General features: G+C 43.7%; 1 protein-coding gene across 4 annotated transcripts in view; it reads left to right on the top strand.

Moving 5' to 3' along the window:
• LOC309353016 (ATP-dependent translocase ABCB1-like) overlaps positions 1-16,004 on the top strand; it is a 55,826-nt gene that overhangs the window by 12,947 nt on the left and 26,875 nt on the right. For all 4 annotated transcript variants that reach the window (XM_081881890.1, XM_081881889.1, XM_081881891.1 and 1 more), the window contains exons 5-13: positions 449-515; positions 3,206-3,397; positions 5,462-5,633; positions 6,617-6,741; positions 8,009-8,180; positions 11,340-11,453; positions 12,425-12,535; positions 13,924-14,049; positions 15,448-15,651. In XM_081881890.1, coding sequence (XP_081738016.1) covers positions 449-515; positions 3,206-3,397; positions 5,462-5,633; positions 6,617-6,741; positions 8,009-8,180; positions 11,340-11,453; positions 12,425-12,535; positions 13,924-14,049; positions 15,448-15,651 — 1,283 coding nt within the window. The remainder of the gene's footprint in view (positions 1-448; positions 516-3,205; positions 3,398-5,461; positions 5,634-6,616; positions 6,742-8,008; positions 8,181-11,339; positions 11,454-12,424; positions 12,536-13,923; positions 14,050-15,447; positions 15,652-16,004) is intronic.

Genomic DNA, 16,004 nt, shown 5'->3' with positions numbered 1-16,004 from the left:
CTTCACTATGGGATTAGAAAATAAAGTAGCCGAAGTTGTGCAGTGTCTGAAATAATGCTTCTGATAAATTAACCGTAGAAGCTGCTAAGGTGATAATGATGACTGAGAGGATATATCAAATTCAATTTTTCCCCCCTCAAAAGGACCTTACATTCACGTTCAGCTAGAAAAAGTAAATCAGTTTCCAGGAGGAGGAGAGGGAAGAGCCAGAAAGGAGGGAATCCAGAGACATTCACTCAGATATGAGCAAAGGACATCAGTGGGGCTTTGCAACTGTTTTGAGGTCCTAACCGTAAAGTGACTGAGAAGTGTGGCTCTGATCATGGTCTGTCATGGATGGGAAATAGGCTGAGCTGCACCAAACAACGAGCAAAAATGAGTTGGTCGTGTGATAGTGCTATCTTTAATAATAATCACTTAACCTTTCCCCCCATTTCCTTTCATTTAGGTAATGGATCTTTAGATAATGTATCTCTCCCTAATATTTCTGAAACCCTGCAACAGCAAATGACAAGGTACCTTTTTATTTTATTTTTTAAGGCATTTTGATCATTACATATACCGGTATTTTGTTCCGTATCTCAGATGTCCCTTAATATAACAAGGCAGGTGGTGTGAGCCTGGATACAGTATGGCAGTAGTCTGAAAGTCAGCTTGTGGTCTGAATATGTTTAACAGGTATCAAAAAATCTTAACAGTTGCTTGAAGGAATCGGGCTGACCCTCAGATATTTTGCTGTCTGTGGCAGCAGTGCCCTTCATCCCCTTTCCATTAATAGAAGTTAGCTAGATCCATGAGTACAAGTTGGCTAGATTGATACACTGTCAACAAGAAAGCACCTTCTACCACACCTGTGGACAACAGGCTAGCATAAGGAGTATTGAGCAGGCCAGGTGGTACTTACAACTCTGGCCCCTTTCAGTACCTCACTGCCATTGGCTCCCATTCCTTGCATTTGTTGCTTGAGGCAACAGCCTCACTCCACCTAATGGTAGGGCCATCCCTGGTAGACCTTTATGACTGTACTGCAGTCTTGAGAACCATGCCTGCGTGGGTGTGGTTCAGTCACCCAGAATGGTGGGAGGAAAACATTCCTGTGCAGAAAAATGCCGCTACCAGCCAAGAGAACTCCAGTATGGTCACAGAACATAGTTAGGTAATCATATTTATTTATATATATTATGATTCCCATGTTGAGCACTGTCTCAGGGATGTTTTCCACATGGCTGGAGTAACATGTAAAACAGTCAAAGCCTATTAAGCTCTCCTTTCCCATTTCTTCTCCCTTTTTGCCTTTCGCCCTCTCCCTTCCAGTTACCTTGTGACCTTGGTTATGAATGCGAAAACAAGCCTTAATGCTAATGTGGCATAACTCCTTTCGTATACATAGTTGAAACTTTGGCCTCTTGAAGGCCCAGCCCATATGTACAAAGGGCAGAATGCATCCTGAATGAAAGCCTGAACTTGTTTGCTTCTGAAACCAATTTATCATTGCAAGCGCAATAAATTATGTCTCCTATGATAGGAGAAAAAAAAAGAAAAGCCCAAGTGATTTCACAAGCACAAAAGACTAGAGTTGAAAAATGTGTAGGGTTGTCACTGTACGTGTTAAGTAGGCATGCCATTTCCTTCACATGCTCCGTCAAAACCTCACCTTTCAATGAGGACATCTCACTACAATGAACTCTTGCTGTCTTGCACCTCAGCTGCTTCAGGATTTATACCCTGTTATTTATGTATCCCTAAACAGGGGTGCCATGGCCCCGGGAGCAAAGTTCTTGAGGCAATGCGAACCAGGCAACCCCCCCCCAATGACCCCATTGCTTCTCTCTGCCCACCAAGGGCCACGTCAGCCTCTTGAGCTCCCCCTGTGCAGGCGGGCAAGCGGGTCAGCATAGTCCTGCTTTGCTGCTTTGGGGGTGGGATTGCCCTGGTGGCATTGGCAGTGAGGGCTGGGCTGGTGCCTCCTGCCTGCCCCAGGAGCTGGCAACCTATGCTATGCCACTGCAACAAAGGTACAGTATTGTTTTAAAGGGCGCCCCCCAACTTGGTTCCATAAACTCAACTCTAGTGCCCCCCTACTCTACCCTATAAAAAAGCATTATTCAAAATATAATGACCCACTAGCACAATAAAATAGTACAATAAAATTCGGAATGATAACAATTAATTGTACATTTATTCAATTTCCAATTAAAGCTATTTAGCTTCCGGTAATTAACAATGATGATAATTAATTCAGCAACCATGGTATTGCTGGTAGTCAGTGATACCAGCTTTTCAAAGTCTCATAATCATTTACACCTCCAACTCCCCACCCTTCTCCTTTGCCTCTTAGTGCAACAAGCTAAGATCACTGAAAGGAAAGTAACAGTTAATGACATGAGGGCAGGGGGGAGAGGGGGCAAGCTTCTTGTTTGGAAAGGGGTTTACTCCCTTTTGCCCCCTTCTGGAGCCAGCCTTGGAAGTACATCTTCAATTAACACACATTTAAACTATGGAAACTGCTACCATAAAATGTCGTGATTAAAACTGCAATCCTATTTACCTGAACCCCACTGAATTCAATAGGACTTAATTCTGAGTAGGCATGATTAGGTTCGCACTGATAGTTGGCAAACTCAACCTCAAATGGCACGGAAAGGGAATTGGAGAAATTCATGGGAGATCACGTTAGCAATGGCTCTAGTCGTGAGTGAATGACAGTGTTATCTCCAATATCAGAATACCAGGTGGTGAGTCCCAGCTTCAGAGAGCCAGAATGGTGTGATGGTTAAGAGTGCTGGAGACAAGGGTTCAAATTCCCACTCAGCCATGAAGCTTACTGGGTGACCTTGGGCCAGCCACCATCTCTTAGCCTAATCTACCTCACGGGGATGAAATGGGGGGAAGAGAACCATGGAGGAAAATGTATAGTAAATGTAAATAATAAAATAATAATAATAAATAATAAATAATAAAACTATCACTTCCCTGTCCTGCTTGTGGAATTCCCATAGGCACTTTAGTTAGCCGCAGGGGGCAGGAGGAGATGCTGGACTAGATCGCGATGGGCTCCAGCATTGAGACAACCATTTTAGCTGTGCATATTGAATGTATTTTATACTCACAAATGAAAAAGATTCTTCCCAAAGACCATTTTGTGATGCTAAAGTCTTGCACGGGTGCCCTTCTTGAACTTGCCTCTGCAACATTGTGCTTTCAGACATTCATACTATTACTCAGGAATAGGAGCTGGTGTCCTTATTGCTGCCTATGCTCACATTGCATGCTGGACACTGGCAGCCGGCCGCCAGATCAAGAGAATTAGGCAACACTTTTTCCATGCCGTCATGCGGCAAGAAATTGGATGGTTCGATGTAAATGATGTCGGGGAATTGAATACTCGTCTTATAGAGTGAGTATATCTATTTAATACGTGGCTGATGTATTTTCTTCAACAGAAAACCACATTTTAATTCTGTTACTGGCTTGATTAATCCGCGTAAAAAAATTGTGCTCGTTCCAGAAGCTGCAGTTAGTGCAGAATGCTTGGCACAATTGCTGATTGGAGTGAGACTTTGCTAGCATATAGCACCTGTGCTCAACTGGTTTCTAATCTGCTGCCGGGTGAAGTCCAAGTATATAAAGCCCATAACAACTTTGTGACCAGTTTATCTGTGAGATTGCCTTACCCTATAAATGCCGTTGTGACCAACTCAATCTGCGGAACTGGCACTGCACCATGTATCACATAATACCAGTCACGCATCTGGGCGACCTATACTTTGGAAGCCCCTGTCTATTGAAATCAGGAAGTCATCTACACCATACTCTTTTTGATGCCTACTAAAAGCATTTTTTTAAGACCCAGTTTTCCAGAATGCTGATGTGTTTTTAGTTTATTGGAGGTTTTGATTTTCTGAATGTTTAATTGGTGTGTTTTTTTAACCATTACCTTGTTTTCTTCTTTTTGCAAAGCACTTTGAGGTTTTCTACATACAAGCAAAATATAAATTTTATGAAATAAATAAAAGCACAAAAGCAAGCAGAGGTTCCTGTATATTGGTAGGGTTTTAGGTGTTCAGTTTTTAAAGTAGAATTGCTCAGCTTAAAGTAGTACAGTGGTACCTCGGGTTACATACGCTTCAGGTTACATATGCTTCAGGTTACAGACTCCACTAACCCAGAAATAGTGCTTCAGGTTAAGAACTTTGCTTCAGGATGAGAACAGAAATTGTGCTCCGGTGGTGTGGCAGCAGCAGGAGGCCCCATTAGCTAAAGTGGTGCTTCAGGTTAAGAACAATTTCAGGTTAAATACGGACCTCCGGAATGAATTAAATACTTATCCCGAGGTACCACTGTATTGTTCATATTAAAGCAGAGAGGAATATTAAAACTGAGAGAGAAAAAAATTAATAAGGGGGAAAGGGCAAGAGGTTTAGGATCCAGTGCAAAAAACCTAATGGGTTGTATCCAATGTAGCGCTAAGTTAAAGTCACTTAATGGTGTATTTGTTTCTTGGGTGAAATGTTTTGCGGCAGTGGGATTCTGTTGCGCAAGAGAGTGCGTAAGCTGGTTGCTGGTAACTTTGTTGGCAATGACTGCTCATCATTCCTGACATGGGCAGCTTTTGTGACCAGGCACGGGCTGCCCTGGCCCATGGGGTCACGCCTACATTGGCTGCCCGTTGCTCCTCCCCCTGGGCTGTCCCCATAGGCTGCAGGGCTTCCACCTGGCCTGCACCATCAGCCAATCCGGGGGCGGAGCTGGGAGCCAGAAAAGGAGACTGCTGGCAGCGCAGGTCAGCCATTTCGGTGCAATCTATTGCACAACGAGTTTCTCCTAGTGCAACTGCTGCATTGGATTCCTCTGTTGCGCAGCATTAAAATGCACCTGCCCGCTTGCACAAGGGCCTTTGCACTAGGAAGGTAGGGAGCTGCTTTATACTGAGTCCATGTAGCTCAATCTTGTCCACACTGACAGGCATCAGCTTTCCAGGGTCTCCCAGTCCTACCTGGAGATGCCAGGGATTACACCTGAAAAGCCGACATTCTACCACTGGGTTATGGCCCTTCCCTTCTAGCAGATACAGAATGCTGGATACAGCCCCGTGTCCCGAAGGCCAGTCCCTAATAATGCTACTGCTGTCAACTGTGGAAGAATATTGTTAGTTCATTGAAGATTATGCTGCGATAAACCTGCCCTTAAAGTGTCCCATGACTCTTGTAAAATATCCACGTAGATCTGAAAGGCTCTGCAGGAAGGGGATGGGGATCAGAATAAAAGTAAATACTACTTTTTTACTTTCGATGAAAACCTGTAGCATTGGCATCCGTATCTCTGGGGCTAAATGAATATTTTGTAGCATTTGAGTTGTGAATTCAGTAGCAGCATAACAGGAATGCTTTGTAGAAATGCATCTTGTTGGTTTTCCTGACCTAAATTTTGCCCTAATCGGTTTACCTTGATTTGTTTTTAGCGATGTCTCCAAGATCAACGAAGGAATTGGTGACAAAATGTCAATGCTCATCCAGGGAGTAGCTACATTTCTAACAGGATTTATAGTCGGGTTTGCTAAAGGATGGAAATTGACTCTTGTAATACTTGCGGTCAGTCCTGTTCTGGGGCTCTCAGCTGCAATCTGGGCAAAGGTGGGTATAATTTTGCTGAAATGCTAGGGTACCGTGCACATTAAGTATTGTTCGGTTATGACAACACCACTCTGGCTGCCTCTAAAACTTTGCTTCCAATGGTTTTTGTGTTGAGCAGAGATAACTAAGGTCAGCGAGGGCTTTTATCTTTCTGGCAAGCTTCTTTGCTTCCTCGTAGCATCAGGTTAGCCCAGAAGCCATGTTCCCTTCTGGGCAACATTCAGAGGGATGCCAGTGGGGGTGAGGCCAGAGGCAAACATGGATGGAGCAATGGATGTGAATGTTGACCTTAGTTTCTGCTCACATACCACACTATCCTTCGTCCAGACAAGCAAGAGGCGATGTCAAAGTTCAAGGCCACATTTCAACTAGTCAAAAGCATTTGGGATACAAAGCAAGACCAGTGATGGGGGTGGCCTGGAGAGAAGTGGGACACTGTGGGGATGGTTCTGAGGGCCAGATAGGGAGGCTTGGAAGGGCCTCATTTGGCTCCTAGGCCTGAGTTTCTCTACCCATGACGTAGATCAGGGTTACCCAAACTTGAGTCTCTCCAGCTGCATTGAGACTACAGCTCCCATCATCCCTGACCACTGGTCCTGCTAGCTAGGGGTGATGGGAGTTGTAGTCAAAAAACAGTTGGGGACCCCAAGCCTGACCTAGATAATTTCCCACAATATGTACATGTCTACAACATCACTATCACATGAACAGCAGGTTTTTTTGAGGGTGAAGCTTTTCTGGGGGAGGGGAGTGTTGAGTGATTGGGTATTGCCTGTGTGGTCTCTCCATTGTTGGCCCCTGCTTTGTGAATATTAATTAGGATATGCAGGGACACAGATTCTCGACCACTGTATTACACCACAATTGTTTTGGGGCATTGTTTTATTTAATAGGGAAGTATAGGGGAAGGAAAAGAAGCAAGTGTCTCACACACAATTGTATTGGATCATAGCATTGAGACTGGCAATGTCTCTATCTCACAGGTCCTTACTGCATTCACCAACAAGGAGCTTGCTGCATATGCAAAAGCTGGATCTGTTGCTGAGGAGGTTCTCTCATCAATTAAGACGGTGATGGCTTTTGGAGGACAGAAGAAAGAAATTGAGAGGTCAGGTTATGTTTTGTGGCCACTGGCTATAGATATACACCTGGATTATTCTGTATTTGACCTTTTCCAAACCTAGGGTTGCCATATGTCCAGAATTTCTCAGACATTCGGAAGCAGTGACTGGATGGAAATTGCTAAAAAATTATGGGAAAATCCAGACATATGGCAACCCATGTGGGCAGTGTCATTTTTGGTAATTTTGCTTAAAAATAGCTCAAAGGCTTCTTCTTTCTTTTCTGCAAATTTGCCCAAACGGGTCAACAACTTTGGCCAAAAAAAACCCCAAGCACAACTTTTATGTCTGGATTTTCACTGTTTGAAATATGGCAACCCTACCAAACTCTAAATGATAAAATCTGAACCCTGGCTAAATGCCACCAAAGGTTAGTGAGCAGTAGGCCAGTAACCCCCCCCCCCCTTGTTGATGATTTAAAATGAGAAGGGCTATAGCTCAGTGGCCTGGAAAGTTGAGATGCCTATGGAGCTGCGAGGCTCCTGATCCCTAATTTAAACATTCCCTATGTAGCTACTCCTGCCTACAGGTAATTGGCAGACAAGAGATAGGTGGCAAACTTAATTTGAAGTGACACCATACAGTGATCCTTCCACTGTTTCTGGCTCCTAGAATGTCATGTCTTGACCACATCATATAGCACAGAACTTTCCAAACTTTTCCTGTTACTGACATACTTTTTAGACATTCATCACTTCGTGACACAGTCATTCAGTTTTACTAGCAAACTAGAGGTTAAACTAACCCCTTTCCAACTCTGGAGCACAGGGAAAGTTTGCACCTACACACTGCAGCCGACACACGCACCACAACACACAGTTTGGAAAGCTTCTGATACAGCAGAGGCAATTGTGTTGATCATTCAAAATATTGTAGGGGCAATTATTGAACTAGGGGGTGTGAGAGAAGATTTTAAAAGTTGGAATGATTGTGTTAACAGACAACTATCTTGGCATTTGTTTAGGACCTAACTGGCTAGTTGTTGTTTTTTGTTTTAGCAAATTGCATAAATTTCTGCAGAAGGAGTGATCTTTTGGAACCACTAAACATACATTTTTATCACTTCTGTGTGGGATTTTAAAATATATGTACTGTACATAGATATGTTGACTACAAAAAATATTTTATGTGTGAATGGACTGGCTATTTCCAAAGAAATTCTAGCAAAAATAAATAATAAAAATGGGAGAGAAAATGCATTTTCCTATCAATTGGAGATCATATAATTCAATCAGGTGGCTATTTTTCTTTCAGATATCATAAAAATTTAGAAGATGCTAAAAGACTTGGAATTAAAAAGGCTGTGACTGCCAATATGTCCATGGGGATTGCTTTCTTATTAATATATGCTGCATATGCATTGGCTTTCTGGTATGGAACTACCTTGATACTGGATGAAGGTTACAGCATTGGGAAAGTCCTGACAGTAAGTGTTGATGAACAGCTTTTCAGTCTTGTCTCCATAAAGGTAAATGTAAAGGGACCCCTGACCATTAGGTCCAGTCGTGACTGACTCTGGGGTTGTGGCACTCATCTCGCTTTATTGGCCGAGGGAGCCGGCGTACAGCTTCCGGGTCATGTGGCCAGCATGACTAAGCTGCTTCTGGCGAACCAAAGCAGCGCACGGAAACACCGTTTACCATCCCGCCAGAGCGGTACCTATTTATCTACTTGCACTTTGACATGCTTTCGAACTGCTAGGTTGGCAGGAGCAGGGACTGAGTAATGAAAGCTCACCCAGTCAGGGATTCGAACCGCCGACCTTCTGATCGGCAAGTCCTAGGCTCTGTGGTTTAACCCACAGTGCCACCCGCGTCCCCCCCACCAAAAAAGGGACATATTATGCACTGAAATTCAGGATTGCTCAGAGGCTAAGTGGGTCTTTGTGATGAATGATGAGGCTCTGTACATTTCACTACCTATGAACTGTCATATTGGTAGATGCATAAAAGCACCCACAAAATAAATCAAGTATTGTATTTTTTCATGCTGCTGCTCCTCCCAAAAGAGCTAAGGCTGCCAGACAGCAAAACTATGCCATTTTGAAAAAAAACATTGGCCCTGTTTGCTGGGGCTGATGGGAATTGTAGTACAGAAGCATCTTGAGGGCCAAAGGTTCCCCACACCTGGTCTAGACCATACTGAGCTAGATAGATCAATGGTCTCAGTATAAGGCAGCTTCCTATTTCCCCCCAGGCTCTGGGGGATCCTTGAGCAAGACACCCTCCATTTGCCAAATTCAGCAGGTCTACCACCTAACTGCAGTAGATTCCAGGACGTTTTTGTCAGTGGGAACCCATGCTGGGATTGTGGGCTGTCTGCAAATGTCCAACCTTGCCAACACTTGACACTGTCCCTGACTGTCGCTTTGAGAGTGTACCTTTGGACCAGTCTGTTGGTTCATAGCTTTGCTTTGCTTTCCCCATATCCAAGTCTGTGATGACTTGGTCTGCTTGCTCCATTGCTGCCTCATTTTCTTCTGTGTCCCTGACCTTGCCTGAACTTTCTACTTCAAGTTCCCAGGCCAGTGACGCCAAGTGCATCCTGGTTTATCCCCTGACACATGCGCTAGCTTCCTTCCATTGTGCAGCTGAGCATTGTGGTGCTATGCTCCCCCTGCCAATTTCCACCTATTTAAGCAAGGAGGAGGAAAGGGGTTGTATATTATGATTTGGGGAGGCTCCGCATATCTCTCGTTCACTTGCTGGCACAGCATGAATAGGCATAATTTTGGGGGCAGGTGGGGGGGAGGTACACAGTGTTTTTCATCCCCTCCCCTGTTCTGCCTTCCAAAATGTGGAACCAGGCATTAGGAAAAAAATAATGCATACGGAGCTGCTCTAGGCCTCATAAATAATGCTTTTAGGCACAGAAGGATTTTCCATTGATTTAGTAGAATAGTTGGTTTGTGGCTTGATGACTTAAGGGGATCCAGAAGCATCATCTCAAGATAATTTTCATCGGTTCATGAGCCACTGCACAAGCCTGCCGGGTGAAGGCCCTGGGGCTGGTGGCTGTGAGGTTGACTTTAGCGCCTGAGCATTTGAAATATACTCGGAGTTGAGAGTGGATTTCATGCTCTTTATTCAGCTCATAGTGGTGAGGAGAAATGAAAGTTCCCCCAAAGTATCTGCTTTATATACATTATTTACACAATGGGCTGCACGTGATTGGCTAATTCCAGAATTCTCCTGTAGGCCAATCAGGCTGTGGATTCACTTCCATCTGGAGCTGGGTTGGGTGGCTCCTGCAGACCAATCATACTGCTGCATTGTTCTAGGACCAATCAGACTGCTGCATTCTGAATCCTATTGTTCTAGGACCAATCAGACTGCTGCATTTTGGATCCTATTCAACTCAGTACATAACAGCATTGGTGCAGGTTTCCACTGTGGGTTTTCTAGAATAGGGTGATCTTTCATGAAGCAAGTGACACAAAGTTGCCTGGTGATACTCCACTATTGACAAGGTTAGCATGGCATTTTATGCAGAGAGAATCTATTTTGCAGTGGAACTTTTTCCTTGTACTTAAACCTTTCCCTGTGCTTATACCTGCTTGATCTCATTAAAATTGGATATAACCTTCTCTGGACTGCATTATTTTTAAGGGGACAGCAAATCAAGTTGCCACTGGATTATGTTTTGTGTTGTTGTTCTTGTTGTTTATTTGGAAGTATAAGGTGCTTTCTAGAAACTGTAATTACCTACTGGGAGCCTGAAGGGCCCTTTCCTACCTCTCTCAATTTGGCTTGAGGTTGGGCCTGACAGGCTCCATAAAGGACTGCTGCTGCTCGACAGAGAGGGCTTCTTTTTTAATATTGTTTTTATTTTTTATCTATGTCATTTTAAATTGTTATTGATATTAGTGTTTTAGTTTTAGATTTTATGATTTATGTGGAAATGGTTTTCCATTTGGTTGTGTACCTTTTGATGTGTTTTATTTATTGTTTATGACTTTTGTTATGTTGGTAATTATGTAAATCTTGTCATGTTGTAAGCTGCCTTGAGCATTGTTTTAACTATGGAAAGGCGACATACACATAAAATGATGGTGGTTGATGATTTACTTCTCAGTATATATGCTTAGAACTGGGCTTTTAGAAGTTCCTTGGAATTTCTCTGAATTGCACTCAATCAAGGATCTCATCAAATATTTAATCCTCAGTACCGTACTTTTTATTGAGCTTTCATCCTGATTTGCACCAAGTTTGTGGGGAGGGTGTTTAATGCTGGCTACTTATTGAGATTTCATTACAGTATTTCTGTGTGGGGAGATTATGCTATTGTTATCCCAGTATTATTATTGTATTAAAAAGTGCATTTCCCCATTACTTTCTAATCTTTTTAGTGGGTGGAGTGACCAAAATGTCAAATCCGCTTTAATTATGCAACCTGTGTTTGCTGGTATGCGATCCCATCTGCAAAAAACGACAGTCTGAAAGCACCAGCCAGCCTTTGTTATCTGCTAGATACATGTCTGTTTGCTGGAGATCAGCCACATCACAGTTACGGAATGTGGATCCTATCCGGCAAAAAGGATTCATAAACATATTTTCTTTCTGTTTTGAAAAATATTCCTGTTTAGGTCTTCTTTGCTGTTCTGATTGGCGCCTTTTCCATTGGTCAGGTGACTCCAAACCTAGAAGCGTTTGCTATTGCAAGGGGAGCAGCTTATGCAATATTCAACATCATTGACAATGTAAGCCTCCTTTTTAGAGCCATAGCTTGAAATGATAGTGAGCCAAAATGTCTGAGATCTGTTGTAAGTTTGCATTCACCACTGGCTGAGATCTGCCTACCTCACCAGGGTTGTTGTGAGGATCAAATGTGGAGGGGGAGAACCATGTATGTCACTTTGGATCCCTTGGAGGAAAGGTAGGGTATAATTGCAGTATAAAGGTAAAGGGACCCCTGACCATTAGGTCCAGTCATGGCCGACTCTGGGGTTGCGGCGCTCATCTCGCTTTATTGGCCGAGGGAGCCAGCGTACAGCTTCCAGGTCATGCGGCCAGCATGACTAAGCCGCTTCCGGCGAACCAGAGCAGCGCACAGAAACGATGTTTACCTTCCTGCTGGAGCGGTACCTATTTATCTACTTGCACTTTAACGTGCTTTTGAACTGCTAGGTTGGCAGGAGCAGGGACTAAGCAACGGGAGCTCACCCCATCGTGGGGATTTGAACCGCCGACCTTCTGATCGGCAAGCCCAAGGCTCTGTGGTTTAACCCACAGCGCCACCCACGTATAGGTAGTAATAATAACATACCCCTTTTCCTTCCCTGCTATGATTGCAAGGAAAATCCTTCCTCTGATGTTGGTGTTGGGAAGAAATCCTCTCGGTGGAAGATTTTCTTCCTGGCTAATGATGGCCTTAGATGAGGTGGGCTGTTAGCTGAGGCTGTGGTAGGGGAAGAAAGAGTTAAACCTCTCTTTACCATGGCTGTGTTCCTGATTAAAATGAGGAACTGTTTGTTTTAAAAGGAAAAAACTTGACAAGTTTGCTAAAGACAGTAGCATCTAGTCTAGATGGGTCTCCACTGGTGATGGGTGTATGAAGTGAACAGAATCTTTACATGCAAGCTTGGTATCCAAAATTTCACTTTGCTTCCAAGTTTCAGAAGAATGAAACTGACCTGAATTTGATTTTTTTATCTTCTTTTCTTCTCTACAGGAACCTAAAATTGACAGTTATTCACCTGCTGGCTACAAACCCGACCAAATTAAAGGAAATCTGGCTTTCCAAAATGTGCATTTCAAGTATCCCTCAAGGCCAGATGTTCAGGTACTCTATGAGTTAAAATCCATACGAATTCCCACTTACCGCCATTGAAAATTTAACATGTTTGCAAGTGTTAAGGGGAACATCAATACACAGTCCGAATGGTGTTTAAAATGCATAATTAAGCTCAGCTGTTCTAAGTGCTTTTGTAGACATAGACTCATAGAATTGTAGAGTTGGAAGGGACCCAAGGGTCCTCTAGTCCAACCCCCCTGCAATGCAAGAACATTTTGCCTAAAGCAGGGCTCAAAACCCTATTGGAGCTGAACAATAACTGAGTCCCACTGACCCCCGTACTGAAAGTAGATTCTTCACACCAATACAAATGTTGCACGTCTTGGGTACAATCTGCATGAAAATCCTTTTTGTTTGTGAGGCATCCTCTTATCAGTATTTTTGCAAATGTATTTGCTGTTCATTTTTGTTATTATTTCTTACCTGCCCTTCCCCAGATTCTCCCAGGGCCAGTTACAGCATATAGAAACACAGTAGAATTAAAACGACAATAAACACCAACAACCCCCACCCATAAAGACATAATGGTATAATCACTGGGTTCTTTTGTGCTGTAAACTGTTATCTAATTTTTTTGAGCTGTAATCTAATTTTTTGAGTTTTTGAAGCTCAGTAGTGAATGCTGGTTTTGACATTTCCTGGCTTTTGTCCTTTAAAGCTAGACAAACACAGACAAAAATACACATACCTCCATATATAGCCCAATCAGACTTGCTGTGATGAAATCTGTTTCAAAGCAATTAACATAAGAAGAGCCTGCTGGAACAGGCCAATGGCCCATCTAACTCTTCATCCTATTCTCACACTGGCCAACCAGGTGCCTGCAGGAAGCCAGCATGCAGGATTCAAGCACAAGAGCATTCTCCCCTCCTGTGGTTCCTTGTTGTTGTTGTTGTTTAGTCGTGTCCGACTCTTTGTGACCCCATGGACCAGAGCACGCCAGGCACTCCTGTCTTCCACTGCCTCCCGCAGTTTGGTCAAACTCATGCTGGTAGCTTCGAGAACACTGTCCAACCATCTCGTCCTCTGCCATCCCCTTCTCCTTGTGCGCTCCATCTTTCCCAACATCAAGGTCTTTTGCAGGGAGTCTTCTCTTCTCATGAGGTGGCCAAAGTATTGGAGCCTCAGTTTCACGATCTGTCCTTCCAGTGAGCACCTAGCAATTGGTATTCCGAAGCATCGCTGCCTCCAATTACAGGTGTTTGTGTCAGGGAAACTTGCTGTGTCTGATTTGTACTTATGAATGTGCTCCACTATCGCTCACTTTTCTTTGAGCTTGCATCATGACTGTGCATTCCAAGGACCTGGATACTGCACAACCCTTGCAAATAAAATAAAATTATAGCAGCTCTCATTGTGTCCCCCCCCCCATCCAGGTGTTAAAAGGCTTGAATCTGAAAGTTAACAGTGGACAGACAGTAGCCTTGGTAGGCAGTAGCGGTTGTGGGAAAAGTACAACTGTTCAGCTGATCCAGAGGTTTTATGATCCTATTGAAGGCATGGTAAGATACTTGATCCAAATGCCCATAAAATGTTTTTTTTTCCCCATGAGCACTGTCAATATCAAATGTCAGATTATGGATATTTTATTTGACCTGGGTTTAAAAGTCTGATATCCTATATCTGCCCTGAAGTAGCTTAGTGTCAGTCTTGCTGTTAATATTCTTCAGATGAAATTCTTACACTTGCTTTTCTTTATAATATAAACTCAAAGCTAGTTATGAAAGAATTAGTAAAACACATAAAATGCAGTAAAAACAGTTGAAATGGAGCCGAAACCTATTTCAAACAATAAAACCAAGAGCAGGATAAAACAATTCAGCATAAAAACTGGGAGGCAGAACTCTGGGCTGTACAGAATGAAAACCAGGAAATATAACGAGGTCTTGGGAGTTCAACAGGAAGGAGCAGGACAGAACACTCTAGGGATGAAGTTCCACATCGGCACCATGCATCTAGTGTATCCAGTGTGTGCATGTGAGACTGTGGGTTGGCTGCACCCACCAGTAGCACACAACCACCAAAGGGTTGGCCAAGGCTGAATGCAGCCCTCAAACTGTAGCAGTGTGGTGTGGTGGCGAGAGGCTAGGAGCTGGGAGGTAAAGGAGCTGGGAGGTAAAGGTAAAGGGACCCCTGACCATTAGGTCCACTCGTGGCCGACTCTGGGGTTGCGGCGCTCATCTCGCTTTATTGGCCGAGGGAGCCTGCATACAGCTTCCGGGTCATGTGGCCTGCATGACTAAGCCACTTCTGGCAAACCAGAGCAGCACATGGAAATGCCATTTACCTTCCCGCCAGAGCAGTACCCATTTATCTACTTGCACTTTGATGTGCTTTCGAACTGCTAGGTGGGCAGGAGCAGGGACCGAGCAACGGGAGCTCACCCCATCGCAGGGATTCAAACCACCGACCTTCTGATCGGCAAGTCCTAGGCTCTGTGGTTTAACCCACAGTGCCACCCACGTCCCAGGAGCTGGGAGACCAGGGTTCATATCCCCACACAACCATGAAGCTCACAGGGTGCCTAAAGAAAGAAATTTAGCCACCCCTGCTTTACATGTTCATGCCGTCCTCCTTGACTAGGCGGACTGTCTATTTCCTTTTTTTCTTCGCTTTGTCAGGCTTATCTCAAATTTGTCTATCCCTCTTCCACGAAAACCTTGCAGCTGACTACCACTAGTAATAGGCTGTTGTCTGATCCTGTCCCTATCCAACACCCTCTCCCCTACTTTCCTGAGTAGATATGCCCCTTTCTTCCACTCCCCTTTTCAAACTATGTACTATACCCATGATAATATTTTTCCTTTTACTTCACACATTCTTTTTATGACAATTTGCCAATATTTATTCTGAGTTCTGAGTGGAACTCTCTTGTGCGATTTGTGTGTGCTTCGTTTTAGATTACCATTGATGATCAGGATATCAAGACCCTGAACTTAAGGTACCTGAGGGAGATTATAGGTGTGGTGAACCAGGAGCCTGTGTTATTTCAAACCACGATTGCAGAAAACATTCGATATGGCCGTGAAGACGTCACCATGGAAGAGATTGAAAAAGCTGTCAAGGAAGCCAATGCTTATGACTTCATCATGAAACTGCCCAATGTGAGAAATTAGGATACCCTCCTCTGCTTATCTTACTTTAATGCCTTGTGTGATTTTTTAAAAGCTGTAATAAACCAAGCAGAATGAAATATTGATTGAGGGCTGCCTTCTCTAACCAGTGTTAGAGAATTCGCTGGGTGTCAAGATAATAATAATAATAATAAATTTTATTTATATCCCACCCTCCCTAGCCGAGGCTGGGCTCAGGGCGGCTAACAACAATCAAAATAATCCAACGTTCTAAAAACATTTCATAATAAAACTTAATTAAAATCAAATTGATGGCGACCATTAAGCAAAATTCTGTGCAGGTTGCCAGAGGAGGGGGTCAGGCTGCGCCCTGACCAAAGGCC

Source organism: Podarcis erhardii (genome assembly GCF_964252035.2).
Source record: "Podarcis erhardii genome assembly, chromosome: 12".
In the NCBI taxonomy this organism is placed as follows: Eukaryota; Metazoa; Chordata; class Lepidosauria; order Squamata; family Lacertidae; genus Podarcis; species Podarcis erhardii.
The sequence above is the reverse complement of the archived record's forward strand: the minus strand, read 5'-3'. Positions and strand labels throughout refer to the sequence as shown.